The sequence below is a fragment of the Tyto alba genome, unplaced genomic scaffold (assembly GCF_018691265.1).
Source record: "Tyto alba isolate M040663 unplaced genomic scaffold, T.alba_DEE_v4.0 Super-Scaffold_14, whole genome shotgun sequence".
NCBI classification, from domain to species: Eukaryota; Metazoa; Chordata; class Aves; order Strigiformes; family Tytonidae; genus Tyto; species Tyto alba.
This window is the reverse complement of record NW_024881276.1, coordinates 20,250,901-20,278,845: the sequence shown is the minus strand read 5'-3', so window position 1 is coordinate 20,278,845 and position 27,945 is coordinate 20,250,901. Positions and strand designations below refer to the sequence as shown.

Genomic DNA, 27,945 nt, shown 5'->3' with positions numbered 1-27,945 from the left:
GCCGCTCGGGGGCGTGGCGGGGGCGTGGCGGGGGCGGAGCGAGCGGCTCCCGGCACCGCCCGCGGCCGGGGGGGAAAGTTCCCCAAACTTCTCCCCGGCGGGGCGCGGGGGGCGGGGGCGTCAGAGGCCACGCCCCGCCACCACCACGCCCCGCCCCTTCCCCGGCGGAGCGCGGCCCGGTGCGGGCCCCGCCGCGGCCGCCGCCCCCCCCGGCAGGGGCGGGCAGGGGGAGGGGCGCGTCGGGCCGGGCGGCGCCGGGGGGACTAGGGGGAGCTGCTGCACCTGAGACACCGGGGCGGGAGCGCGGCGAGGGAGGGAGGGAGGGAGCGAACGCCTCTCCCCGCCGTTAGTCAGCGCTGGTCTCGCTGCCGCTCCCTCCTCCCGCCCCTTCTGCGCGGAGCTGGGCTCTCGCTCCTGTTCCCCTCGGGGCCGCCGGCAGCGCGTCCTCCTCCTCCTCCTCCTTCTTTCTTTTTTTTTTTTTTTTTTTTTTTTTTTAACCCACCCCTCGGGCCCCATGGCTTCGGCCGGCAGCGGCATGGAGGAGGTACGCGTCTCGGTGCTGACCCCGCTGAAGCTGGTGGGGCTGGTGTGCATCTTCCTGGCGCTGTGCCTGGACCTGGGAGCCGTGCTGAGCCCCGCCTGGGTGACGGCGGACCACCAGTACTACCTGTCCCTCTGGGAGTCCTGCCGCAAGCCCGGCAACTTGGACAGCTGGCTCTGCGAGTCGACGCTGCACAGCGGTGAGATACGGCTGCCCCGGGGCCTGCCCCCCCGATATCCTCCCCGTAACCCCCCCACCTGCCCGGCGCCGCTCCCCTCCGCCGGCGGCACCCCCACCGTGCAGCCGCCCTCCGCCCGGCCCCTGTCTCGTCCCTCCTTCGGCCCTCTCTGCCTTCCTTCCCCTCCTCAGCCGCGTCCCGCTCCCCCGGCCGCACCCCGGGGTACTGAGTTACCCCGCCTCCCTTCCCCGTGCCCTGGCTGCCCCGCCAGCGTCCCCCGAGCCGCGTCTCCTTCACCCTTGCCTCCTCCGGGACTGTGTCCCGACCCCTTCCCGGGGCCAGCTCCCCCCGGACTCGCGGGTCTTGCCCCGCCGCCCCCCCCCCCCCCCCCCCCCACCCCGGGCTCCCGGCCTCGCCCGCTGCCGCCCCTGCGCCCCGTCCGGCTCCCCGCTCCGGGGAAAAGTCCCTGGCACCTTTGTCCTCCCGCCCTCCGCGCCCCTCCCCTTCCCGAGCCCCTTCGTCCGCCCTCCTCCTCCTCCTCCCTGCCTCCCCGGTCCCGGCGCTTTGCCCTCCCCGGGCTGCGCGGCCCCGGCCCCGCATTTCCCCGCCTTTCGGGCTGGGGCGAAGGCGGCGGCGGGTCCGTAAATAGCGTGTGCGGAGTGGGGGGAGCCCCGAGTGTCCGTGCTCGGCTCGTCCCTCTGCCTGCGAGACGGTCCGGGCTGCCGGGGGGGGGGGGGGGGGGGGGGGGGTGTCAGGTTGGCTTCTGCGGGCGAAAGGGGTGACTGATTTCGTGTCTGCCTTGGACTGTGCTTTCACAAGAGATCCCGAGTTTGGACTAGTTTTGATTATTTTTCCTTGTGTCAGTTGTTCTCATATACTGAGAAGCAGTTGGGGATCAAATATAATTCCTCCCCCACCCCCCGAAGTCACTAGCCTTGGGACACTGGGGCTTCCTAAACCAAAACCGGTGTTCTTTTGTCCCGAGTGAGGACGCCTGGACCCTGGCTCTCTCCATCCCTTTGGGTGTGCCTGTGTCTGTCTGTCTGTCTTTCTCTAGCAGGTAGTGATCTTCCCATCGTTTTTCGTACTCCTTTGCCTGCTTGTCACACTCCCTGTTTTGATTTCTCGGTGCTCATTCGTTCTTCACCTTTCTAGCTCCTTAGTCATAGATTTCTTTTTTAATGTCATTTCAGTATTGGTTGGAGTACTTAAAAAATGGGTTGTGAATGATATAAACAAGCTGCCTGTGGAATATTTTTCAGTAAATTCTTTTGTAGCACTGTAATTGTTTCCATTTCAATGGGTTGTTTTATTTACTTTATGCATGATAGCAACTTCTGGAGTCCCAATATTTCTATTGACAAATGAAGCCAGCCTCTTTCTCCCACCCCGTTTTCATCCCCATCCCCGTCCTCCGCACACACACGATTGCATTGCTAAATCAACTGTTTGGATCACTGTGCTCTCCAGTTGGGTAAATCATACAGGGACAAGATGTTTGTTTTGGGAAAGAAGGCAAGGGACTGACTCTATATTCTAGACGCTCTCCTTTTTCCTTGCTTCTCTGGAATCCTTGTATAGGTTCTGGGAAATAACTGATCTCTGCTTGAGTAGAAATCACACAGGTTTCTTTGCTGCTGTGTTTATTGTCTTTTTGTCATTGTGTGGAGTAATATTTTGAGGGTTTGAATGCTGTTTGGGGTTTTGTTTTAAATCAGGTAATGCCAAAACGAATTGTAAAGAAACGTCGTTTTCAGTCAGTTACCAGGGTATCTACACAAACTTTGGAGAGCTTTCTTTTCCTTTCTCAGTATAAATGGAAATTTATGTAGGAATGTCGGCTTCTACGTGTCTCCTTAGCAACGTGAATCCTTTGCCCCTTTTCCCTGTCTCCTGAAATAGTATCCCCTTGATTTGCAGAAAGACTTTTCAGATGGCTTGAATGAGAGCCTGCTTCAAATCCTGCTCCCCCCCCCACACACACTATTGCTCTGCACACACTCTATTGGGCTCCCCCCTCAATCCATCTCCCCGCCACGCATGCGTGTATACACACAATCGTACAAGTGGGGCATGAAGAAAAGCAGAACATCGTATGGAACAGCATAAAAGAACACTAATCTCTCTTGTTGCTTTATCGGTCACCTGTTTATAGGAAGGTGAAAGATGAATGGGTTAGGATGGATAGGAATGAAATGTAGTTTTGTTGGATGCTGTGTGTTGAAAACTTGTTCTCTCTTGGTGCTTTCTTCCATCCTGTGCAAAAATTCCTGCCTGTCCAGTTTTATTCAAGTTCCTTGAAAGAGCTTTACTCATTTTCCTCAGATACTTTCCAGTCTACTGGAGCCAGGTTTCACAAGCTACTGGGAAAGAAGTGAATAATTGTTTTATTTGAGGTGACTGGAATAAACCCTTTACTTTCCTCATGTTTAGCACACAAAGCTGCACTCTGCAGAGACCTGAAATATGAGAAACTGCATTGTTCTGTTTTGCCTTCCGCTAGTGTGTTACAATTCCCATTAAAGTCAGTAGGAAGGCTTCCAGTAAGTTCAGAAAGTTGGATTGGGCTCATATTTGAAACCATTTTGTGTGCTTGCCTTCATATTCTAAGTGCACTTTCTTCCTACATCAAGAATCTAGCAAGCAGTATATTTTGGAGATACTGGAGAGCTCCCACAGGGAAGGCTCTTTTAGCTTGATAACGGTGCAAGCAGCTTTGTAGCTAGCTAGCTGTGAAAAGCAGTAGTACACACAGGAAAAAGGCATCTTCACCCACGGTTTTAAGAGATTTACTTCATCATCCCTTGAAGGAGAGCACCTCAAGTGGCACCATCAAGGGCAAGCTCATGATAGAAGCTGTTAAAGCATATTCGAGGTTTAATTAAAAACCTTTGTCGTAATTAGATGTAGGACCCCTGACTGCTATCAAAAGGGCAACTTAGTGGAGAGCAGAAGGAAATGTACAGAGCATGATTATATTGGCTGTTATAGCAGGAAATAATCCCTCGGTTTTCCTTGAGGGTTGCTAGTGCTTGGAGTATGTGTTCTTGCATTCATTCATTCACTGTTTTGAGGGCTTTAAAGTTGTGTAAGTGCATCCTTGAACCATCAATACTGTGAAGTAAAATAGTCAATTTTTAGAAATCTGAAGATTATAAAATATCTGATTTTAATTTGCTTTTCTTCTTTTTGAGTCTGTAGGGTCTATGTAAATCACCTGTTCAATTTTTTTCCTGTAATTGCAGGCGTTAGAAAGGTATTGTTGCATATCCCTTATCTCCCTCTTCCCTTGATGAAATTCTAAAATTCTCACTAATAGCAACTTCAGGAGCTGAAAAACTAAGAAAGTTGCCAGTATGAAAAGCTTCGTGATTAAAATCTTGAGATCCAGAAATGCTGCTTTACAGTTTCACTAGCTGTCTGGGCATAAAATTATTTTCTGTGATCAAAGCTTAACTTGGCTAATGTACAAGTTATCTTTAAGTCATCTGTATTTTAAACTCGTGTGCTAAATTAAAAAAAAAAACAAAAAAACAAAAAAAAAAAAAAACCCACAACAACTTTACAGGTTTTGGAGTGTTCCTTTGGTGTCTTTAAACAACTTTTTTTTTTTTTTAAAGACCTCATTTGGAGTGGATTATATCAAATCTGTAAATGAACCATCACAAATTAATCAAGAGCTAAGAGTTATGTATGAATATTTATTTCTATCACAGCATCTGCCTAAAATTAAATGCATCATACGTGCAACTGCCTGGTGTCTGTACCTGTACAGGTGGTTGTCTTCTGGCTGCAGTATTAAAAACAGTAAATTTGTATTTGTGCAACAGACTGACGCCATTATAGTTCTTTAAATGAAAAATACACAAATAATGATGTAGAAGACATAAATGGTTCCATAGAATCTGATCTGCAGGTCAGTATCGTGTATTTTGGCTTCAGTATGCGTATATGCTATTCATAGGAAACAATGGCTCCTTTGCAGCATTTCAGTTTATTGTGAACATATATAAAAATACATTTTAATGGTTTCATACTGATTAACTGTATTCATTCTGGTGAATGGGGTTATATGTCTTTGCTACTTAACAACCTATATGTTTGTTTATGCAATGTTGAGTTTTTCTTTAAGAATGTTATATTCTTTAAGAACTGTCCATGAATCTTTCAAAGACAAAGCATACTCAAGGAAATAAATGCAACAGGGTCTCTGTATGTTTTTAAACTTAATAAAGGTAAGCTGAACTTACAGTATAGTGCAGTAAAACAACTTGAGTCTAGTATTATGCTTATAATTCTGTTCTAATTTGTTCTTAAAATAAAAATAAGCATCAGAGGCTGCTCATTTGGTAGCACTTGAATGGGTTTAACCTTAATTATATATTAGACGCAGATATCTGAATTGACATGGCTCAGTAGTCTTGGATGGTATCTGCTTGTTTTGAATCTAAGGACTTCTTCCAAGGGGAAATTGCTAGCTCAAAAGCAGCTTCCTCATTAGAAGATCTGGATCATTGCTCAGAGTTGATGTTGACACCTATTTGTAAAAAGCTCAGCGAGACTGATTGCTATAAAATTACATAAGAACAGCAAATGTAATTTTACTAAGTCTGAAGAAAGTGGCTCATACAATGTAAGGAGGAATTAATGAAACATTCCTTCTGTTTTTGAAAACTGTAGTCTGTCATTTTGCATATTACTCACTTTAATAATCATCCCCAACTCTTTATCTGAAGGTGGATGTGAATTCAAAAGCCATACTACTTCAAACTCAGCATGTAAGACCCTGAGCAAGCTGATCTAACTTTGAAATTGAGTCTGACTTGGAGACTGGCCCTTCTTTCCATGGGGAGATGAACTAGGTGACCTCCAGAAGTCTTTCCCAACCTAAATAATTCTGTGATTCTATGATGACTGATACTCTGTTTATGCCTGATGTCTGTCTGGCTCCTTCAGTGTGTTCAAAATGCCTTGAATTTGTTAACTACCCCTCATGGTAGCCCCAGATAGAATATTTGTAAGTATGCTCCATCTTTTACAAATGGACCAGTTATTTTAGCCTCAGGCTTCCCAAGGCCATGCTCTGTGGGAGCAGCAGATCCAAGACTCCTGTTCAGGAGTCTTGGACCTTTTAGTATGATGGAGGCTAACATTTCAGCCACCCTTCTCCAACCAGCTAAGAGACATTGTTAATAGCACATTTTTGTGTAATGCGTGAAGCTTGTTTAAGTTTGTCTGATCAGATCAAGAGCACCATACACCTTAGAACTGATAATACTCTTTAAAAAAAAAATAAAGGAGGGAAGACTTCTAGCCTTAGTGGGTTCTTGCTACTGCTGTTGTTCATTGCAATTTTAGAATCAGTGATGTGTCACGTAGCTTTGTCTTCTTTATTAAATAAAGAAGCCTTGCACCAGTAAGTTAAAAGATGTTCCTTGTGTTAAGGATAATATAAGTGGTTTAAATATTTGATGAGATTTTATATTTAGAATCACAGAGAGAGTAACCTTGCCTCTCTTACTGATCTTTGGCCAAAGATGACCGCATAAGATTCAAGGTAACAAGCAGGAGGCGGGGTAAAGTCTATCCAGCTGTATTGCTTTATGTGTTTTCACTTGTTCTAGTTCTGTAATATAAAGGCCATCATTTTAATGGGAAGTACTCCTTGAACTATTTTAAACGCTAATTGTTTTTCTGATGGAACAATGGAATGAGTTTTGAAAATTGCAAGATTGCCAGGTTGCTTGAAGAACATCAGTAACTGTGGGAAATAATTACATTCTTGTTCCAATGCAAAGCATATTTCTTCCTTCTTCAGACAGCTAAAATTTAGTAGTGTATGTAGAAGAGGTCAGAAAAGGTGAGCTTTTCTTGAAAGGCTTGTATAACACATCTCCCACGCTTCTCTCCTAATGACATAATTCTAAGATTTCCAGGTTTTTGTGAGGTTCTTGGAGTTGTGGGTGTGTGTGTTTTTTGTGTGGTGGTTGTTTTTGTTTTTTATTGAATGAATGAATATCCAGTAATTAAAATGGCATGATAGTGAGCTAATCTCAAAAAGAATGTCATGTATCCAATGGAAGAAATGCCTGAGTACATGCTGTACAATTCTGTGAATGAATTATAGATTACATGACTTTCTGTAATACTGTGCTTGTCTTGAAGTCCTCTGTTGGCAAAAGTGACATGCAATGCATGTTGCTTTTAAGTAAAAAAAATCAAGATCTATATAATAGCACCACTTAACTCTTTATTTGAAGATGCACTGCATTTAAAGGATTTTACTCTGTGTTTTTTAGAAACAAAGGCAGTCCACAACTAAGAGCGGCTGTACAACCCCTCCCCCCAGTGTATATATTTTGTATAAATAAGGAATGTAAGCTTTAATCTTCAGGAGAGGTGTGTGTCAGTGGGCAGATGAGCAAGCACCTGCTATGTTTCAAGTTCCTCATGTATCTGTAACCCCCCTCCACATACACCCCTGGCATTAGACCGTCTCATCTTGCAAAATCTGTCTCCTCTGCGCAACAGCAGAGTTGCTTACCATATTTTTTTATTGCTTTTGTTGTGCAGCCTGATCTCCTGTAGAGAGGGGAGATAAAATTTGCAGTGGTGTTGAAGCACACAGAAAGTTTGAGTCTAGCAGTCTCGGGGCCATGCATAGTTTGATGAACATGGCAGCTGAAACGGAGACATCAGGCAGATTAATGCAGTCTGTATTTTATGCAAAACTGCTGCAGAGAGCATCCTGAGAAACTGAGACCATTTCTGCTTTGTGTGCTGCTCACTCCTCAGGGAACAAAGCTGTCCCCTGTGTGCTCAGTGGCACCTTTGGGTGGAAGACAGCGGAGCTTTGCTGGCCATTGAAAGGTGTGCAGTCTGCACTATAGCTGTCCAATTATCCCCTGACCCAGTAAGCATGTCCTTCCCAGGCTGAGGAGGGTAGGTGGTAGAGCACCTACTGACTGGAGCGTCCTTCCAGCCATTTGTTATTTTGCCTGCAGCAGAGCCAGCCTCTTCCCCTCTGATCATGGTTATCTTGCTGTGGAGAAAAGGAAAGCCATAGGAGGAGCCCAAGTGAGAGGGATGCAACTTTGCAGGTGACCACTAAGGACTTTTTCCCCTCAAATGTGTGAGAGCCCTGAGGCTGGGCTGCCCTACAGTAACACTCAGCATTTTTGTGTGTCGGTGGAAAGGTGTGTAAACAGCACCAGAATGTTGGAAGGGACCAGTTAGGTAAGAGGCACTTCAAAGCAAGACTCGGATTTAGATTCCCTTGTTACCTATTTGTTCACAGACCCCACAGACCTCACACTTACCTTTTCCAGCTTGGGTCTAGCAGACAGAGGAGGAGAGCTGCTTCAGTCTACCCTAGTGGTTAAGAAATTCTTACGGGAAATGGGAGCAGAGGGTCAATTCTGGAGCTGGGAAGCAAAGACCTCACAGTTTCTGAGAAGCACTCTAGCCCCTGGTATATTGCAGGTAAGGAGGCACCTGCCTTACTTACCTCCTTCATTAGTCAGCTGCCACCATTAGCATTCTGCATCTCGGCAAGACACAGGCATGCTCAGGTTTGTCCCAGTTAGCTGTTTTTTGGACACATCTCTGTGCTTGTTCTCTTTTTCTTTGACCGGCTCTAAATGAGCTCTATCTAATGATGCTTCATTCAGCATCAGGAACACTAAATCATCCTGCAAGTGTCTTGTACAGTAAATGGAAAGTGACTGATGACTTATGCGGAGCTGCTGAATTATCCTTAGGAGGCACTGGGGGATTTTGGCACCCAGCATAAAACACTCAAGTTTCTGTTTGGTTGTTGTCAGAATCCTGGTGAATTAGAGCTATCGGAAAGCCTCACTTTTGAGCTCACCTGTGTTGTGTAAGACTTGGGTTATCAAGGGCTTTGTCCCACATGCTGCTGTGTGCAGATGAAGACCAATTTCTTAGGGAGTAGCCAAGTATGTAAATCTCCTGTTGAAGAAGCAGCAGTTTTGTCTATTCCACAAACAGCTTCTTTTTAACATATCTGTGACCTCACATTATTTCACATGTTCAAATTCATTGATTTCAGAAGAAAGCCTTGGTGTAGACTGTTTGAGTTCTGTCTCGAGGAAATGATGCATTCAGCCACAGCTGGCTGGTTCCCACAGCTCTGGTAGCGCTTTTTAAGTGTCTAAGTGACTTGAGGATCCACATGCACAAGTAGTCTTTGTACTTTAGAAAAATCTTACTCTCAAGCCATAAAATAAAAATAAAATGTAAAAGCCAGAGTATGTCTGTGCAGCAGCTAGCAGTAATAAGCATACTATACAAACTGACAATGAATGGAAAATATTTATTTGTTGCCATTTTTGTACAAGGTTCCACTGTGGAAAGCTGCGGCTAGAGCAACTCACTGGAGGTTTAGTGTGGATCCTGCCAGAAAGCACTTCTCTCTGCAGTGTGCAGGAGTATCTGCTATGGGGACTCAAAATGCTCTACTTCGGGTGCTGGCTGTAGAAGAATGGAGGAGTATGGACCGAGTAACTTATGGACGCTGGGCTTCCCGGCTTTAGCCAATTTCCCCTTCATCCAGAGCAGAATTCATCTGAGCAGCTCCTTAAACACCATCATTTTGGCTCCGGTGAGATTCCAAAGGACTGACTTCTCCATGGAATAATTATATGTGAGAACTTAATGGCCACTGCAGTACTTATTTTACCTCGGTATTTCCACTGAATTCGATGGAGCTTGACCTTCCACAGGAAGTCTGTGGATCTGGTCGTGCTGAAGAAAGAGCAAATCTTACTGATCTTGAAACATGCAATTTTAGAAACTAGGTTCTACCTTTATGTTTTCACATAGTCACTACACTTTTTAAACTTCTGTTGGCTACTTGGTGGCTAAGTTGATGACTGTTTATAACCTTAGAAATAGTTTTGAATATGAAGCAATTAGGAATATCTCTGTGTTATTTATTTTAGTTGATTGTTATGACATTCAGTGGGTTATATTTAATTTCTTATGTGTGGGTGCCTTAACTTCCTATGCTCTACTTGACATATTCTTTCAAATTAATTATTCTTGAATTATTTAAATGCTATGTTGCAATTTCTAAGAATATGTATTGGCTCACGGCAGGTACATGATAAGTGGAAGCTTTGCAATGAATGAGAAAGTTACTTGAGTGTTTTGTTTTGTTTCTTACCAAGGTTTTGTTAAGTGCTAGAAGAAGGTCAGTCGTTACCTTCATCATGTAAGAGCTGCATGCATTTTCTTACTTCAGCCTTTACGAGGAGAGGACTTGGTGGAGAACCATTGTATTACGGAAAGGAATACTTGATTGTTTCTTAAGAGATTAATTCAGTTCACTTGCATTATCTGAAAGAGCCCTATAAACAAACGTTTCACATATTCCACAGTATGTTTTTATGTCCACCACTCCTTTTACTGTAGAATACTATGTAGATAAAATAGTTAGGGGGGAACTTGCTGAAAGCATGAAATCTGTGACAGTGCCAGCCTTTTGTGTTACTCTTTCTCATGTTAAACAATGACCTAGTTATTAAAATAAACATTTCAGAAATTCGAGATGTTTTCTATTTCTTTTATGGCTTTTCCTGATTTTATCCTAGTACTGAAGCATTATTTTCCCAAAAATAGAGCACATAGAGCTGCTCTTAGTTGAAAATGAATATACAGCTTAAATCCTTAGGTCATGTCATTTGTGGGAAAGAAGGAAGGAGAGTCACACATTTCAGTCTGCAATTAACACTGTGCTTCCATATCATTAAGAAACAGGCAGAATTTCCAAAGAGCAATGAGACCAAGCTGTCCTTACAAAAAGGCACTGACTTATATATGAGGAATTAACTGAAAAGAAGCATTACCATTGTGGTTTGGATTTTTTTGTTTTGTTTTGGTTTGTTTTTTTTATTAACGGGTGACGGTAATTTTAATAAATTTTGCACCGTACATGTTTTGAAAATATGTGTTAAGTACCTAGGTTCATATTTATATATATTTCCAAACATTGAAATCCACATCCTTAAACTAATAGGCAGATTGTTATAATAGAAATTATGCAAACACTATCATCACTGTCACAACTGAAGTATATATTTCTCATGGCTGTAGACTTTGTGATGCTTCTTTTGCAGTGCAAAAACGTTTGGATTTTCAGACCTAAAAATAGTACACATTAAGTGAGGCTTTTATTAAGAAATCTGTCTCTAGTTACTTAATGATTGTCAAAAATGTGTTAATTCTAGTTGTTTGGATGGGATAGGTGACAGTATCAGTATCATTCTTAACATAGTACTAAAATGGTGGAACAATGAAAAAAATCTAAAGTTATGCTGTTGCCTCTACAGTTATAAACCAACAGAAAACTTAATTTGGGCATGACTGCGAAGACAGTGATTTTTAAAATCTAAAAGTTTATTAAGATTTATGAAAGTGTGATTTTACTAGTTCCTAACATTTCTCTTAGAGAGTGGTTGTGTAGTATAAATGAACTGTAGTGATGTACAGTTAAATATACTAATGTGCATTGTTAAAGTCTAACCAAATTGTGTTTTGAATCTGGAAAATTAATAATTATCATATATAAGGTCCTATTTTACTCACGTTTATGTATGTTTCTATCTCTGCGAGAACAAGCAGTCTCACTGAACTGCTGAGGTTCCTCAACAGAATACAGTAACTTATTTGCAAGATTTGTGCGTGCATAGAAATGGTGCAAGCATATTTTGGATACGCTAAAGTAGGCTTATGATGTTTATGTTCTGTGTACACTATGTAACAGAGCAATCTGCTGTTCCCATTTTGATGCTGTGTGTTACAAATCACTTGTGGGGAGTCCGAGGTACATTACAGATTTTTTCTGTAGAAAACTGTTTGCTGTATGTGGTTACATTGTTGTAGCTGACTTACAGGGTGTTCTTCCTTCAGAGGTAGTAATTCAGTTTTCTTTGGATGCTTCTTTTCTTTTGTATGAAGCCCAGTGGCCTGGATTTTTTCTTAAAAATAATTGCTGTTAAGTAGAAGGCCCATGCAGAAGATTTTACTTCTTTGATCCAACATAAGTTTTATTTGTCAACAGATAAAAAGGCTTTCAGAATTAAAAGTTATGTTTTTTCCTAAGATGACAAGGAGATTTAAACATGTAGTTTCCATGGTAGGCAATGTAGGAAAATTCAGTCCAGTATTCTTTGTGCATTAATGTCTAACCTTAGTGATTGTCTTTAACCAGAATCCCTCTCAGCTGCAGCTGAAGGCAAAGGCTGGTAGCACTGTGTGCCTCTGTGAGTGGGGGCTGGAGCTAAAATAAAGAGGCAATTCCAGACACTGTGTCCCAGAGCACAATGTTCAACACCTGATCCCCAGCTAGCGGTGAGGAACATTAAAAGCCTTGGTTTTGTACTACTGTCAACATCACTGAGTAGGTTCTCTTACTCAATAAAATAATTTTAACTAAGTCAGTTCTTTTTCTAGTTGGGTGTGTGGGTGTCTTCCAACACTCATTTGGCCTTTTACCTCCCACATCAGTACTATAGTAAGGTAGTTTGTTTATTTTTTGACCTTTCCAAAATCCATAGATATATCTGTCCTGGAAGTTAAACTATATTCTAACCCCACGCTTATGTCATCTTTGCCTTAGTTATTTCACTTGTTTGGTGGTCTTGCCAATGTGGTTTTGGAAAGCAATAGGATACTCAACTTTTTTTCTGTTTAGTTGCTACTCCAATGTTGCACACCTTTTGTTTGTATTAGACTTTGGCATCTGATCAATGTGAAGATAACATTTAATATTTTATTATTTGTAGTGGATTTCAAAAATCTTAGTTTCTGAGTTTTCCTATCTGGCACTTTGATTTATTTCATCAGTTTTGTATGGCTTTTAACTTTGGCGCAATACAGATTTATGTGTCTATTCTTTGTATCTATGTAATTTTCCAGTGCAAGGATTCCTTTCATGTTGTTCCAAAGTGGTCCATTCTGTTTATTTATTTCTGTATTTTATATCTGTAATGCACTCTGATATTGGAAGAATACTTTCTAAATCATCAGTACACTAACCACTTAGTGTTCATGAAGGACCATGTCAACATTAAAAACCACTCTTCATAACATTCCCATCCATAACTAAAATTGTATTTCCATCCCAATAATAGTAAAGCAGTGGGACAGACAGCAAACTGACATTAGAGATTGCATGCTGATAGTAGGAGAATGAGAGGTTGTTCCCAGTCTTGGGTTTTGGTTCCGTAAGAAAACAAGGAGTAAAATAGTTTGGAAGGTTGATTACTTAGTAATTAAATATTAGTAAAAAACATGCCTGTATTTTTTAAGAGAGTGACAATAAGTGTGTGTACTTGCACAAACGCCTTGAAATAACTTTCCTTTTTAGCAATGCTTTTATAGCTCCTCTATTCACTTTCTTCTTTTAATCCCCTTCATCCTTTTTTCATATAATATATGAAGGCTTTTTGGTGATAATAGCTGCCAGCCTTCCATTCTCAAACCCCACAGCTGCACTGTCAGTATCTTCTGCAGATTAGATGCCTCTTGAAACTGGATGTACTGTTCTTTAAAACACTGACTTCTGATCTTTTCAGAAAGAAAATGTGGATTTTTATTGTTCTGATTTTAGTAACCTTAAGATCTCTAAATTTATTTTGGAAATAGTTAATCTTATTTTCTTTAGACTATACAATGCATTAGGACACTTTGTTCCGAATATCGTAGGAGTGCTAGTGTTTTCAAAGTAATGAGAGATTCATTGGATCCATACGTCCTTTTCCCACAAGCTAATTTTAGTTCATCCTCCGCGAACTGCTAAATAGTAGTGTTAAACAGTAAATAGTGATCTGATTCTTTTTCTTGATGTCTGTTATTGGAGAGAGACAAAGTCTTTATATACTCTTTTACAAGAGGTACAGCACAAAGCTTATGCCTTTCTAAAATGCTACAGAAGCTCTTAAGTTAAATCTTGAATATTGTACAGACTCATGATGACCATCAGCTTGGAAATTGATTTTGTTTTATGTGATTGAAGACTGCAAGGATGTTGTTTATAGCTGCATCCATTATGTGTGAAAATAACTAGAAAGTAGACTGGATCAAATCCAGTAGTTGCTTTTGGGTGAGGAAGAGAAAAACTGACACTTTAGGATAATGGACATTTTTAAATGGACTTCAGATTTGACTCAGTCTGCATCTAATGATTGTAACTGCCTTTACAAGGGCTTGACTTCCACCTTTTTTTTTTTTTTTTAATGTTGAAATTTATTTTTTTTTATTATTCCTTTGAGCATCTCCTTCCTTTACCTTACTTTTGTTATTCATATTATGTGGCTTTGGTACTTCCCAAGTGACAGGTGTATATGATGAGCCTCCATGCATTTCCCTTCCTATGTCATTCTAATCAGCTCAAGCAGAGGTTTGATTTTCACTCTCTTCAGTGAGAAAGTTATGACAGACTGGAGGTCAGCTAACACATGCTCGCTAATCCTGACCCAACCTCAGTTTCTCATTCTAAATTGCACAGAAACTGGGGGACCAAATTATTTGGTTTTACACGAGCCAAAATCCCAGCGAGGCCAGCTAAGCCTTGAAAAAGTGTGGGAGGTTGTGGCACTTTGTTCCTGAGTTGCATCTGTTGTATAAAAATGTTTCACTAATGAGGAGAAAAGAAATCCAAAGCACCGTTGTTTACCCAAGCCTTGATGCAGCTTCTGTGTTCCTCATATTCTGCTGTTTCTGTCAGGCCTATGGACTTGTTTTACTGAAATTGTATTCTTATTTTTTTCCCCTCTCTTTTTTTGCCCCTAGACTGGCAGATAGCTACTCTTGCTTTGCTGTTGGGTGGTGCTGCCATTATTCTCATAGCTTTCCTGGTTGGGTTGATCTCTATCTGCGTGGGATCTCGGAGGCGGTTTTACAGACCAGTTGCAGTCATGCTCTTTGCTGCAGGTAAGCAGATTACCGGTACCATTGTGAAAATTTCATGGGAGCAGCTTCACTTTTCTGAAGGAATACATGCCTTGTTCTGCATACTAATTCAGAGGCATTTGGTTTACCTCTGCTTTATCTCCAGTGAGGTTTTTCAGGATACCGGTTCTGCAGGGCATTAATCATTTTTGCCGTGACACAATTATTAGTTCATAAACAGTTTTTTATTTGCATTGTATTTATTGTTTTGTGAAGTACATGCAGTGGGGAAACTACAGAGGGTAAATCTCAAAGTGCCATTTTTAATCTGTGACTTTGTGCTGCTTGATGTCCCCGTTTTTATTCTTCATGCAAAGCCATTTCTGTTATTTTAATGTTCTTCCTTTTATAGTTTTAAAACAGGAAAAAGAATGCCCAAATGTGAACCCATGAACCCTTGAAGCCCTATGTGTGAAAATAAATAGGATTATGTTGCAAGGTGTTTATATATGCCCCTGTGTCATGAGGAATAAATTTCATTGTATCATCTTGCTTGCTTAGGTATTAATTTAACAGCCTGTCACAGTGAAGTCCCTGTTTGGTTTTGAAAACGTGAAAATGGAACAGTTTATATAAACTATCACAAAATCATAAGGGAGACCTGTGAATCTGAATTGTCCATAAGGCTGATCCAGTGAGGTATAATTGCAATATCAAATCATCTCCTTTTGTACATTCTGATGTTTGGAGGCTTAGTCAGCACAGATATTTCTGTTTCTCCTGAGATTCACCAAGCGTGGTTTAGCTTCATCCTGTCACTCATATCTGCATTGGAGCCATCAGCTTAAGCCTTTTCTGATAGCCCATAATGAAGAGGATGACAGAACCTAGTCTTTGGGATGTATTAAAAAAAAAAAAAGCCACTGACAAGGATATGAAAAGATAAGCGCGCAGAATTTGCAGGGTATTCAGGAGGGAAACAAAGCTCCGGGGAAGGCTCCTGCTGCCCCCTGCTGTTAACGTTACCTTGCTTGAGCCTCAGCTCTCCAAGATGCACTTTATTTGCCCAAGAAATATCGGTAGGTTGTATTTCATTTGCTTTTAGGAAATTAATGAAACCTAGCATCAGATTTCCGAAGTGGAAATTGTATCTTTTTTTTCTGTGTGTCGCATTGCTTGCTTGGTTGAACGAGTAAGGGTTCTGGTGCCATTATTTTAAAATTTAGTATTAATTCTGAGATGATAAATCATGCTGGGCAGTTAACTTTGAAAGAAATGAGATTATTGAATTTCTGTAGTGTTTCTTGTTTGGTTTTTGACTTAATTTCTCATCACATTATGTAGTAATTTAGTAATTATTCAGCCATACACTGCCTGTCTTGCCATATTGTTCATTTAGTATATAGTTAAATTTGTACTAAAAAACCCCCAACTTTTCCCAAGAAAAAATCCTGCTGTTTGCCTTAAAGCTTAATCTGTTCTCCTCTGCATAAAATTAGTTTTAGTCTTTACAGCAAAAGGTTGGGGGTGGGAGTGTGTAATGCTTACTTGCACCAAAAATGAAAATATATTAGTGCTTTAGTTCATGAGTGGTGTTCACCTCTTCCCTTTGCCTCTGTGTGTGTTTGCATGTGCATTTTAAATAGCCATGACCTGAAGCATGTAGGAAGAAGAGAAATGATGAGGCCAAGACAGCCTGACTCATTCTTCTTCATTACCTGGCAAATCTGAGGAGAAGCCTTTCGGGATTTGACCCTGGCATTGTTAGTGTCATTTCCTACAGATTTCATCTTTTATGTCAGTTATTTTTAGAGATAATATGGACTGGCATGTCTTGAAGGAATTATGGAAAGAATCTCTCCTACTGAAGAGGGAAAAGTTAAGATTGCAGCACAGTGCTGTATGTAACTGTCCATGGATTCAAACCTTCACCTGTGTGTTTCACAGAAGATCTTTGAGGAAAAACCCTACCCTGACCTGTGAATCTGCTGACAAGACCAAATATGCTGTATTACTCTGCTTGGAAGTCTACCAGCTGCCTCTCTAAGGACACAGGATGAATTGCCCAGAGACATTTAAAGATCTGTGTGGGAGTCAGGTAGAAAACTTCACTGTGTGGGAGAAAGAACAAAATGGAAAAGTGGTTTCCAGGCACTTTAGAGTACGCACAGTTGGCTCCAGGAATTTATTTCTTCTAGTTTTGATTTATTTTTGTTAATTTTTCTTTTTTTTTTTTTTTTTCACAGCTTGATGTTTCAGTTAGTGACTCTGTAGTTGAGGGAGAAGATTGGCTGAGTAGGACTGGAAGAGATGAGAAAGCAAAGGGACAAAAAAAAGAATTCAACCTTGGTACTGAGAATAAGCCAGCAACTGATCAACAGATGCGAATGTATTTAAAATACATACTGTCAGCTCTGTGTAATGGAGAGAGGAACAGGAGTACCTCAGGTAATGGAATAACTTGGAGCATACAGAGAGGCAGTTGCAGGGTACTCTTGCATGGATCCACCTTGACTCATACAGCTTTTCCCAGCATTTTTGGTCTAGTAGAGGTCACTAGCTTATGTACTTGCTGGGGTGTCTTAGTGCTCGTGAACCAAACCGGCCCTGAAAGCTTCATCATCAAAGTACAAGCTCACAAATTTGTCAGTGTAGGAGTCTCATGATATGTTTGTCAGATAACTGAGTGCTAAATGAGTCTTAATTTAGGGGTAGAAAGTGTAGTTGTTGAAAGTCCATAAAAGCAAACAAAAAAGCTAATTTAAAAGATGTTTGTCTTCTATGGCTATTTTAAAATTTTAACAATGTTTAGAAGAATAACCTATTGAGGTTAGTAAGCTTTTAACACATTTCACGGGATGCTTTTAGATGTAAGCTAGGGAAACAGCGGCTAAGTAAAAGTATTATAGGTAAGAGAGTTAAAAAAAAAATTATGGCAGATAATATTTGGAGAATACTTAAAAGGATGTATCTTTTTGTTCTGCCGGTCAGATCACAGTCCAACTAGATTGTACCTGGAGTTCTGTGCTATTACCTATTTATATAATGATGTGAATGATAGAATAAAAGTCTGCTTGTCAAATTTTACAGTGAAGCTAGAAAAAATTGCAGATACATTGGAGGAAAATTTGATTTTGAGAAATTGATGGAATGGCCTGAAAAAGTAGGATTGGCTTGCGTAGGATGTAGTGCAAGTTGCTAAACAGTGGCAAAAAGTCATAGCATCAAACAGATATTGATAGGAAAGGTACTCTGTACGTCATGTAGCTCAACCTTCTTGTTGAGGCAGAACAATTGCTACCACTAGGTCAATCAACTGCAGTTTTGTCTGGACCAGTCTTGAAGAACTCCCAAGAATGAAGATTCCACAACTTCTCCGAGCATGTTGTCCTGGTGCTGTACTAACTTAATGATATTTTTTTTTCTCCATGTCCATCCTGAACCTCTGAAACTGAGATTTGTGTCCATCACCATTATCTTAGATTGCCTGGCACTACAAGGAAGAGTGTTTTTTCTGTCATCGTAGCAACTACATTTTCATGTAACTGTACGCTGGTTTGAAATTGCTCCTTAGTCACCTCTTCATGAGTCTAAATAAACCTAGCTCCCCTCATCCTCCTCATAAGGATGATTTGCGCCAGTATTCTGATTATATTGGCAGCTCTTTGGACCCTTGCCCTTTGGTTGGTAAATTCATGTTCACTACTGATTGCTGCTGTATTCTGCCTGTGCTTGGAGATAGAGTCCAAGAGGATATACTCCATAATGTTTCCAGGGATTAAGTTGAGGCTGACCAGCCTATAATTCTGTGGACTTTTCACTTCTAGCCTTTTTAAAAATGGTTGCAACATTAACCTTTTCCCAGTCATCTGAATATCCCCTGATCCTTGTGATTTTTTTGTACATGATAGAAGGCTCGTGATCACATTGGCCAACTCTTTTATCACATTTAGGTCAATCCCATCTGTCCCCATAGATATGGATGCAACCCTTAGTCATCCCTAACTTGTTCCCCCACTGTTGACACCCTCCCAAACCATGTCACTTAGAGGTCTTGGAGAAGGCATCATGGTGCATCATCTGTCACTAGGCTGGCTTTCCTGTCCATCATTGTATGAATATGTTTTCTGAACTTCATTTTGCAACTAATGCACCTGTGGAAATTCTTCATTACCCTTTTGCCATTTCCTAGCTTAATGTTTGGCCCCATCTGGGCTTCAGCCTTCCTGATTTTGTATCTAAGTATCCAAACAGTGCTTTTATACTCCTGTCATTGTCTGTCTTTGTTTACTACTTGTGTGTGCCACTTTCTTGCACATTCATTGAGAAACTCCCTATTTGGCCAGCTGGGCCTCCTGCTGAAATTCTTGGTCTTCCTGTGTAGTTAGGTGCCTGCCCTTGAGCTAGCAGTATTTTAAAAACCAGCATGGACCCACTTGCCCTTCATGCTGATTCCCAATTAATTGCGCAGGTTGTGTTAAGTACAATCAGCTTCCTAGAGGGCAGTTGCATGTGTATTAATCTTTGAAACTGCAACACCCATTGGTTATTAATGAAGTGCTTTACTCGTGTGAATGAACAGGAGAGGTGTAGAGAACAGACATACAGAACCTACTAGCCAGCACCACCATTTTCATAAATATAAACCAATTAGAAAGCTACACCATAAAGGATTTTTTGGACAGCAAAACTGCTATAGTCAAACATTTGAACAAGGATAAAAAGATGACTGAAATTATATTTTCCTAATTTTAAAGCATTTGTGTGATTTCGAAGTGTTTAATATGGTGTGTACATGTAATTGCACGTATTACTTATAAATGGAATAAAACTAGTGTTCCTTTTGCAATTGTCTTGCAAGTATCATAGTGCTAGTCATAAAAATGGGTCTAAACTTGAAGTGAATAGTCTAGTTTGAGATAACTAGTCTTTTTTGAGTAGCATTTTGAAGTGGGGTTTATTTTTTTAAGGTTTATTTTACAGCCTTTTTTTATGTGGGAAAAGACTAGCACTTCTGAAGAAAGGTAGTACACGCATTTCTCGAAAACAGGTCAACATAGCATGGAGTTCCTTTAAATTCATCAGAAGCAGATCAGTAGTTGTAAGCATTGGTTTTAACATCTTTTTCGCCCATACTGGTCACTTTTCATACCTTCATTAACCGCTGTTTCTAGCCCAAACAGGTCCCTTTCCACTCTACAGGGAGAAACAACGACAGGAGGCAAAACCAGTGCAAAGTGATGACTGTTATGTGTGTGGCTGTTTCCACTGGCTAATTGCTGCTAGCACTTCCTCTGAGTTTTATGATAGTGTAGCTGGACCAGTAGTAGAAAAAGCAGGAACTCTTACTATAAAAATGTCTAAAATACCTGTTGTGGGTGTTGCTGCTTTAGCAACATGTTCCTCTTCCAAAAGAATCACTTTTCTGTTTTGTTTTGACAAGTCCAATCTGTAGATTAAAATTCAGCATACTTCATATGTTAGACTGAGGGAAAATGGAGAGCTTCCTTGGTTGGCACTTAACACACACATGCGCATGTGCACACACGCACACAGAGAATTTTCTGTATTGAGTCAGCAGAGGTACTGCATCCCCAGTTCACGAAGCCACTAAAAAATTTGCTTATTTCCATTCATCTTAGTAAATCCTTTTTGACTTTGAATGGTCTTAAAGATGTGTCTGAAAGTTGAGCATGTGTTTAGGTGTTTTGCGGTACAATGACACTCTCATTATACGGAATTGGAATGCATAATCTTCTCATAAGTGTAGGTACTTTCCCTGGTGTACCCTGTCAAAATTTCTCCAGTGTTGCACAGTGTTCTGTGAGCTTCCAGACAAAAATTGTATTAAAATGGAATAACACAAAGTAACACTTCAATAACTTCAGGATGAAAAAAATCCTGTGGATTTTGGAATCCACAGCAGAAAATCCGTTATCCAAACGTGATTCAGATTGTCAGTCTCAAGTAAGAATCCAAAGACTAGGCTGTAGGCTGGGGTGTGGGGGGTGGGCAGAGAAATTTTCAATGATGTTTTGTAAAGTGGTGTTATCACAGAGGGTGTAATGAACATTGGAAATCATCTCCCCATACTAATCCCATCCAGAAGACAGGTGAGCATTAGTCTCCGGGGCTAATGAAAGGTGCCAGTTTGGCAACACTAGAGAGTGCATGTGTGAATGAAAAAGCAAATGACAGATTTTGAGTGTGTGGTGTTCAAGCAGTAGGAGACTATAATTAATGTTACTTTATTTTCCTGTAATTTCTAAGTGTAATTTCAGAAGAGCTTCTGTAGTCCAAAGTAGTCTTCCTCTCTATCATACACCAGCTTTTTGTATTGGAGCTGGCTTTGTAACAATTCCCTAAATAGTGTTCGTTCTTCTTACAATACCTAATAAACTGTAAAAAATGACCCAGTCAATGTTAAAGAAAGTAGTTATGTCATTACATCGCACACCATTGAACTTTAATCGGAGTATGTCTCAGGCCTGCAAATACTTAAGCTCATGCTTAACCATGTGGATGTGCCTACCCTGCCTGTAACCAGGGGGCTGGGGTAGTTTGCCGAGGCAGTCACGTGCCGAAGTCTTTAAAAATGGCTAGTGTTAAATGCTGGAAGGGAGCATTGTGGTAAGGCCGTGCCGTATATTTGAGGGACGAAAAGGATGTTTTGTACATTCCTGTGATGTTCAGTCTTCTGTGGGTGGGAGAACTTAGAGGCTTGAAGAACCAATACATCATACAGCACCTTCTTGTCTTCAAGTGTAATTTTCACCTGCTTACCTTGGAAACTGTTGTCCCAATTTTCTGTTAACAGTGCACCTGATTTTAAAAGAGAATGGATAATGATGAAACTGAAATCTTGTGAAAATTGGGGTTCTTCATCTGTATTTTCCTTTTCAGGTTACTATATATGGGTTTCTTTGATATAGCAGAATAATTAACAGGTTTGCTGAATTCCACTGCAGACGTGTGGATCAGGCTGCAGATCTGGCTCTCTCAGAGACAGTGCTGTAGAAAGTAGTGATTTTTTTTTTAAGCATTTTACTGCCTTGAATTTGATCTGTTTTATTAACTTTTTTTTTCATCATGAAGCATTTCTGACACATCCCCTAAATTCATAATACAAGGCCACATTTTGCCAGTTGGAAGTTTAGTGACTGATCAAACTTTATAGATTCCTTGGTATTCTGTGTAACAATATCATTAATTCTGATTACAGTACACAGTAATGCATATGAAATATGTAATTCAGTGAGTCGCTACTGAACATAAATAATGTATCACCTACTACAATGAATTATTGCTAGGATAAGTAAATGATTGGATTCTGAGCTATATTTCTTAATAGTTGTTTATGCTTGCTTCTTGATTTGACTTATAATGGCTAAAGAACAAGTGATCTTAGTATTGTTGTTATGGGAGGCATAATGACTTCAAACTAAAATACAAAGGAGAGACAGAAGAGAATTGGGAAAAGATTGCTTTCACTCTATTTCATGGACATATGAAGCATCATCGTTATACCATGGCAATAACATTTGTTCATCAACAAGGGAATATAGGGAATATGGAAGAACTGCTCTGTTCTCTGTAAATTAAATGAAGGTGATATTTTTTTCCAAAAAGAGCAGTACTTACAGGCTAAAAATGCACCAAGAGCATTTTAAATGTGAATTTCAGTTATGTGATGTTTTCCTTGTTTTATGGAAATGAACTAAGGATCCTTCTGACATTTGGGTCTCTTTTCTCTTTCAGTTGTTCTTCAGGTGTGCAGCCTAGTCCTTTACCCAATCAAGTTCATCGAAACAGTCAGCTTGAAAATATACCATGAGTTCAACTGGGGCTATGGCCTGGCTTGGGGTGCAACTATATTTTCATTTGGGGGTGCCATTCTTTATTGCCTGAACCCTAAGAACTATGAAGACTATTACTAGAATCATTTAATGAAAAGAAAAAATATCAAAAGGATTACCCCATCTTTTCTAACTCACAGTTTTTTTAGAACACTTGTGGAGCACCAAACAGTCTGCTCTGTTGATAAAATAGCCTTTGCCTTTCGGGTGTGAACACTGTAACCAGCTTCTACAACCATTTCAATGAACTGCAAACACTAGGATTGCTGATCTTACATAGGCAGATGCTGCAAGCTGCTGATACATAAGCTTCATTTTTTCTGACAACAAGCAAAAGGATCTACGTGACAGTGATCATTTTGAGGAAACTAGTTGGAATGAGAATGCAATGCCAGCATCTGCTATTGCCTTCAGGGGGGCAGCTGGTATAGGCTCCATTTAGAAGTTTCCATGTATCATAGAGGATTCAGATGTCTGATAAGCAGGCAGTGGCGTCTTGTACAATAGGCTGTATTGACCCCTTGTTACTTGCTCCAAAAAGCTCTTAAGGAATTAGTTGCAAGTGACTGTGTAGAGGGCAGTGAATGTAAGTGGATGATTTGTCTAATATCTGCATTCAGCGGTCTTCTGGGAGGAGAATTAAAAAAACCCAAACAACAGCAAAAAAAAAAAAAAACAACCACACAGGTTTTCATAAATTGGTAATCGACATCACCATGCCAGCTGTAGCAGATTATTGAAGGAAGTCCAAACATGGAGACATGTGCTTCTGACTGTGTAGCTGGAAGCTGTCTCAGCTCTGAGTATTTTGCTGGGAGAGTGGATATAAAGGGGAGTAAAAAGAGACCTTATCTCTTCCTGAGGCATCTAAATTGTATTAATGAATTGTAGTTGTCCTAAGTACCCATTTAACTTCTGAACATTGTCATCAAAAGAATGCATATGGAACAAGTTCAGTTATATTTTTAAAAGGTATTTGTTAGTATAAATGAATATATATATACATTACAAATATAAATGCAGGGGGAGAGAGATGATTCGTCTTAAAATTGTAATATGAGCTGTGATGCAGGGGTTAAAATGCTAACTTTGTACACATTCTTGAAAGTCTTGGATTGGTGCCCCGAATTTTGGTTGGTGTTACAAAATAAATATAAAATGGCTTGTCTTCTGTATATGCCCTTGTACAGGCTCTGTGTTATGGGAAATGCTTAAAAGTTCACATCAAGTTAAGGTAGAACTGGACAAAATAACTACTTGCTATTCCATGTGTAATCTAGTACTTACTAAGAATTATTTTCTAAGGCTGTTGCAAAGAAAAAACTGCCATTTTTTAAAAATCTATTTAGGTTATGAGTGTCTCTGATCATCAAGAATACAGCTGAGATCCCATCATGTCCATATTAAAACATTAGCACTGCAGGAGATCATCTCTTGTTTTTAAAAGCTGAGTTTATAATGGATTGGATGATGATTATGTACCTCTAATTACTCCTTGCTTAGTATGTTTCCCACTTAAAACATCCAGAGACTGTATTCATGAAATGAAACCCAAGATAAAATAGGGAGAACTTTCACATGAATTTAATCCGCATCACTTTTATTTTTGTTTACGATTTGCTTATTTGGATATTTTCAATTAATTATTAACATATTTTTATACAATTCTAATCTTTAGAAATAACTATTTTTTTTAATGGAGAAATTTAAAATATATTCTGTGTGGACCTCTGCAAAAGCAGGTATGCTGGGGTTGCACATCCACCTCCACACAAACGGTTTTGCTGGTTCCGTGGAAAAGACTGCTGAATTACTCGATGTTAAAACCACATCTACAGTGTTAGTACTTGTCCCACTGTTTGCAGGGCACAGAGGTTCTGCAATAACCATGGGACCACATGGCTACCTTTAGGAGGTGGTTGTGAAAGTGTTGCTGATGTACAGAGATGACTTATAAAACTCTGGGGCTCTTTGGAGTTAAATCTTTACTACCATGGCAGAATATTCCATATCAGCAGTCTTTCCAGCACTAGTGGTGGTTAATTAGCTTAGAGCAAAACGATAGCTTGACTTGAAAGGGATTGTATGGCAATGCCTGGAGAACAAAAAGGATGGGAAGAAGAATTATGTCCACTTGTTTCACAGGCACCAGAGAGTGTTTGTAACTCTGCTTTTTTTTTTTTTTCCTGAGACTGACTTAAGGCAGATATTCAGTATATAGTTAATTCTGCATTTTTCTGAACAGCTGTGTGGTTCTGCTTTTATTTAGCAGCATGGAGAACATTGTAGTTTGGCATGAGAATTAGGTTAACATAGAAAAACCCACTGTGAGAAGATGTCTGTACCTTTCTAGGAGGACAGTGTTTTGTCGCTGACATTGCGTGGCACTTTGCCTATGCTGATGAGAAGATACAGTGCTGAACCCATATTGTATCCACTAATTTATTAAATCATTTTTCTTCATGTAGAGTTTGAGCGAAAACAACTGTTAGGCTTAAGGCATATGCAAATCAATGGCATGCGCTCTGAAAGTCACCCGGCTGTTAATATGAAAGGTGTTCAGGCAAAAAATTTAAAAACGTGAATGCCTGAAGATAAGGTTCATCATTCGTATTTGAGTGGAAAAGCTGATTTTTTGGTCTCAACAGCTGCTTTTCCTCTTGAAGATAATACAGTCTATTAGGATCCACCTCTCAAACTCCTCAGGTCCTTTGTGTTTGAGCATCTAGTATATAGGTTTAGGTACTTACCTTTAGCTTATGTTGCTACTGCCATTTCTGTTTTTGTCCCTCTTACTATTGCAAGTTTTGGCAAGCATTGTTTCTCAGCACTGAATTAAAAGTAAATACAACATTATGCTTTTTTTTTTTTTTTTCTAGCCACAAAAAGGATACATATCTGTCTTGAGTGTGCATACACCAGGTTAATCATTTTGTATGTTGTGTTTTTGTCATGCCACCATTGTTTCAGTTGTTTGGCTTTATCTCACTGGCAGGATGAGTCTTTCACACAACAAATCCATTGTTTTTCCTCCAGATACATATGAATAAATATATATATAGCAAACTTGCAAGCAGGGCTAGTTATTTGTATTTTTTAAGCTTGAAGTTTACCGTCCGGTGCTGACAAGTACCTAGCACCTCTTCTGGATTTCTTGCACAACTTCCTTTAGCTTTTGTAAATTTTAAAAACAAATATAGAGAGACCTATGTGTTTGAAATATAAATTATATATATGGATTAGCATGTAACTGTATATTATTAAACATGCAATGAACTGACTGGTAAGTGAAGTCTAATCTTATGGCTAGCAATGTAATTTATTCAGACTGTATTTTTGTACAGAGCTGTGCACACTAACCTATTGCCTCTGTGTCCTCTATAATGCCTAAAACTGTGCCTAGAAATTTAATTTCTGTCTTTAAAGGAAAAAAAAAAAAGACAACTAAATGCTTCATGTTGTTGATGGTATTGGTTTTTCTGATGTTGTTCTTTATTTATTTTTGAGAAGTGTATGGTATGTTTATTAAATGAGTCCATCAAAATATGGTTCGTTTTAAATGGTCATTGTTAGCAGGGAAAGACACTTTTTTTTTTTTTTATCAAAACTTTTAAGTTTGCAGTTTTAATACCATTTCTGCATTTCACGATTTTTGTAGCTTACATAAAGTTTTATGTGAAAAAGTAACTGAAATAAAAAAATTGTTACACTAACCAAATGTGCCTGTTTTGCTCTGGATAGAATATGTACGCAGCTGCAATGGCATGGTTTTCTGTCGGGCAGGCTGAGAAGGAACAGTCTGCTTAGGCTAATGAATATGCTTGACATACAGTTACCATACTATAGAAGTCTTATCAAAATACACATGGGGAGAGAGAGAGAGGTGCAGGATCTTGCCAATGTAACCCCTCCATCTCACCTGGCCATAGAACAAGAAGCACGGGGTAGGTGTCTGGGTGTCAGAGAGCCCATACTGCCTGTATAAAAATGCAAGTATTGTTAACATCAGAAAACCAAATTACTTTTACTGTGGTAAATAAGAGGGCCATGTGTTGAAATGGGAATCTATACTGAGCACCTTGATCCAGTGGGGGAATTCATTCATTATATACAGGTTTCTTTTTCATGTTTCCATTAACTAATACTTTTTTCCCATTTTTATTCTGAAAGCCAGATTACTTTTCACCCTGGAAAAAAAACAGATACTGTGTTTGAACCTGGAGCATTGTCTTGCAAAAACTGAAAAGCATATTTTAAACACTAAAGACATGATACTGTATTGTTTCTACTGTTTGATAATGTACTGTCATTCTCTACATTGCTGAGTATGTCTCACGTGAGCAAGCAAGCAAGCAGCATGAAGAAGAGACTGCTAGCAGAAAGCGATAGGAAAATGGAGGGCAGAAGCCTTGGCTTCAGTGAACTATTGCAATGAGTGAGTACAGGCACCGGGGTGGGGTCCACTGAGTGGAAATCAAGTCACGGAAAATAAATTCAGAGCAGGAAGCAAGTACGATAGGGGTGGAGGACAAGGGGTGTCTGAAGATTTACTTTCTTTTGAAATGCAAGTACAATGAGAGAGGAAGTTGATGGGCAACTATGAATCCACAGCCACAGAGGGGGTAAGGGAGCAAACTAGATGTGAGGGAAGGTGTATTTCTTGAAGTCTGAAGCATTCAAATTCTGATTGTAGTGGGTGTGGCTTTAGGGAGCATATTCCCCAAGGTTTTGACCTGGGCTTAATGCCCAAATTTTAGGTCATCTGTGTGTTAGCACAAGGTCAGAGGAGCCTACTGGCTTACCAGGGGAAGAAACTAAGTGTAGAGAGTGCCTCACTCAAACTTTGTCTATCCATACATGCTGAATGATAGGAGCACTGGCTTGGTGTGAGCTGGCACATTCCTGGTGTACCAAAGACATCCTAGCAGACTTGACAGTCTTGAGCAGCATCTCACAACGTATTTGGTATCTGTCATAAAACTAGGCCTGCACTCAGGTGCTAAACCAGATGAAGTATGGCGTGCTGTGAACAAGATAAAATGTGTGGAAGCTGGTGTATGAACCCAAGTTTGTTCCTACCAAAATGCAGTTTCAACATGAGCAAGCCACAGAGCACTTGTTGGAAACAAATGGTTTGAGGTCTGCAAGTGACATTGAAAACTCCAATGTACAAATCCAGTGTACAAATTCAGGCAAACAGCAAAAGTAAAACTTTTTGGGACTTTACAAAATTTACTTTTAAGTTCATATTTTGGTGTTTTGTCTGTGCACAGGAAGTTCTAATGCTTACTTCTTTCTGTACCTTGAAGAAGTACTTCCCAAGTCAACATTTTTGTGTTAAATGTATTGGTGCAATGGGATTCTGGAGATACAGAAGATTTTTCTGCTTTGTTGCTGACTTTCTGGCACTCCCTTGATGGAAAGCTGTATTCCTGGGCTTCTCCCACAGGCAGTAG

At 40.3% G+C, this 27,945-nt stretch overlaps 1 protein-coding gene across 1 annotated transcript; it reads left to right on the top strand.

The window, feature by feature from the left end:
- Nucleotides 1–188: 188 nt before the first annotated feature.
- Nucleotides 189–23,168, top strand: TMEM47 (transmembrane protein 47). The gene is made up of 3 exons (XM_042788792.1): nt 189–740; nt 14,535–14,675; nt 22,392–23,168. The coding sequence occupies exons 1-3, from the start codon at nt 515–517 to the stop codon at nt 22,568–22,570; spliced, it is 546 nt and encodes a 181-aa protein (XP_042644726.1). The 5' UTR covers nt 189–514; the 3' UTR covers nt 22,571–23,168.
- Nucleotides 23,169–27,945: the final 4,777 nt, after the last annotated feature.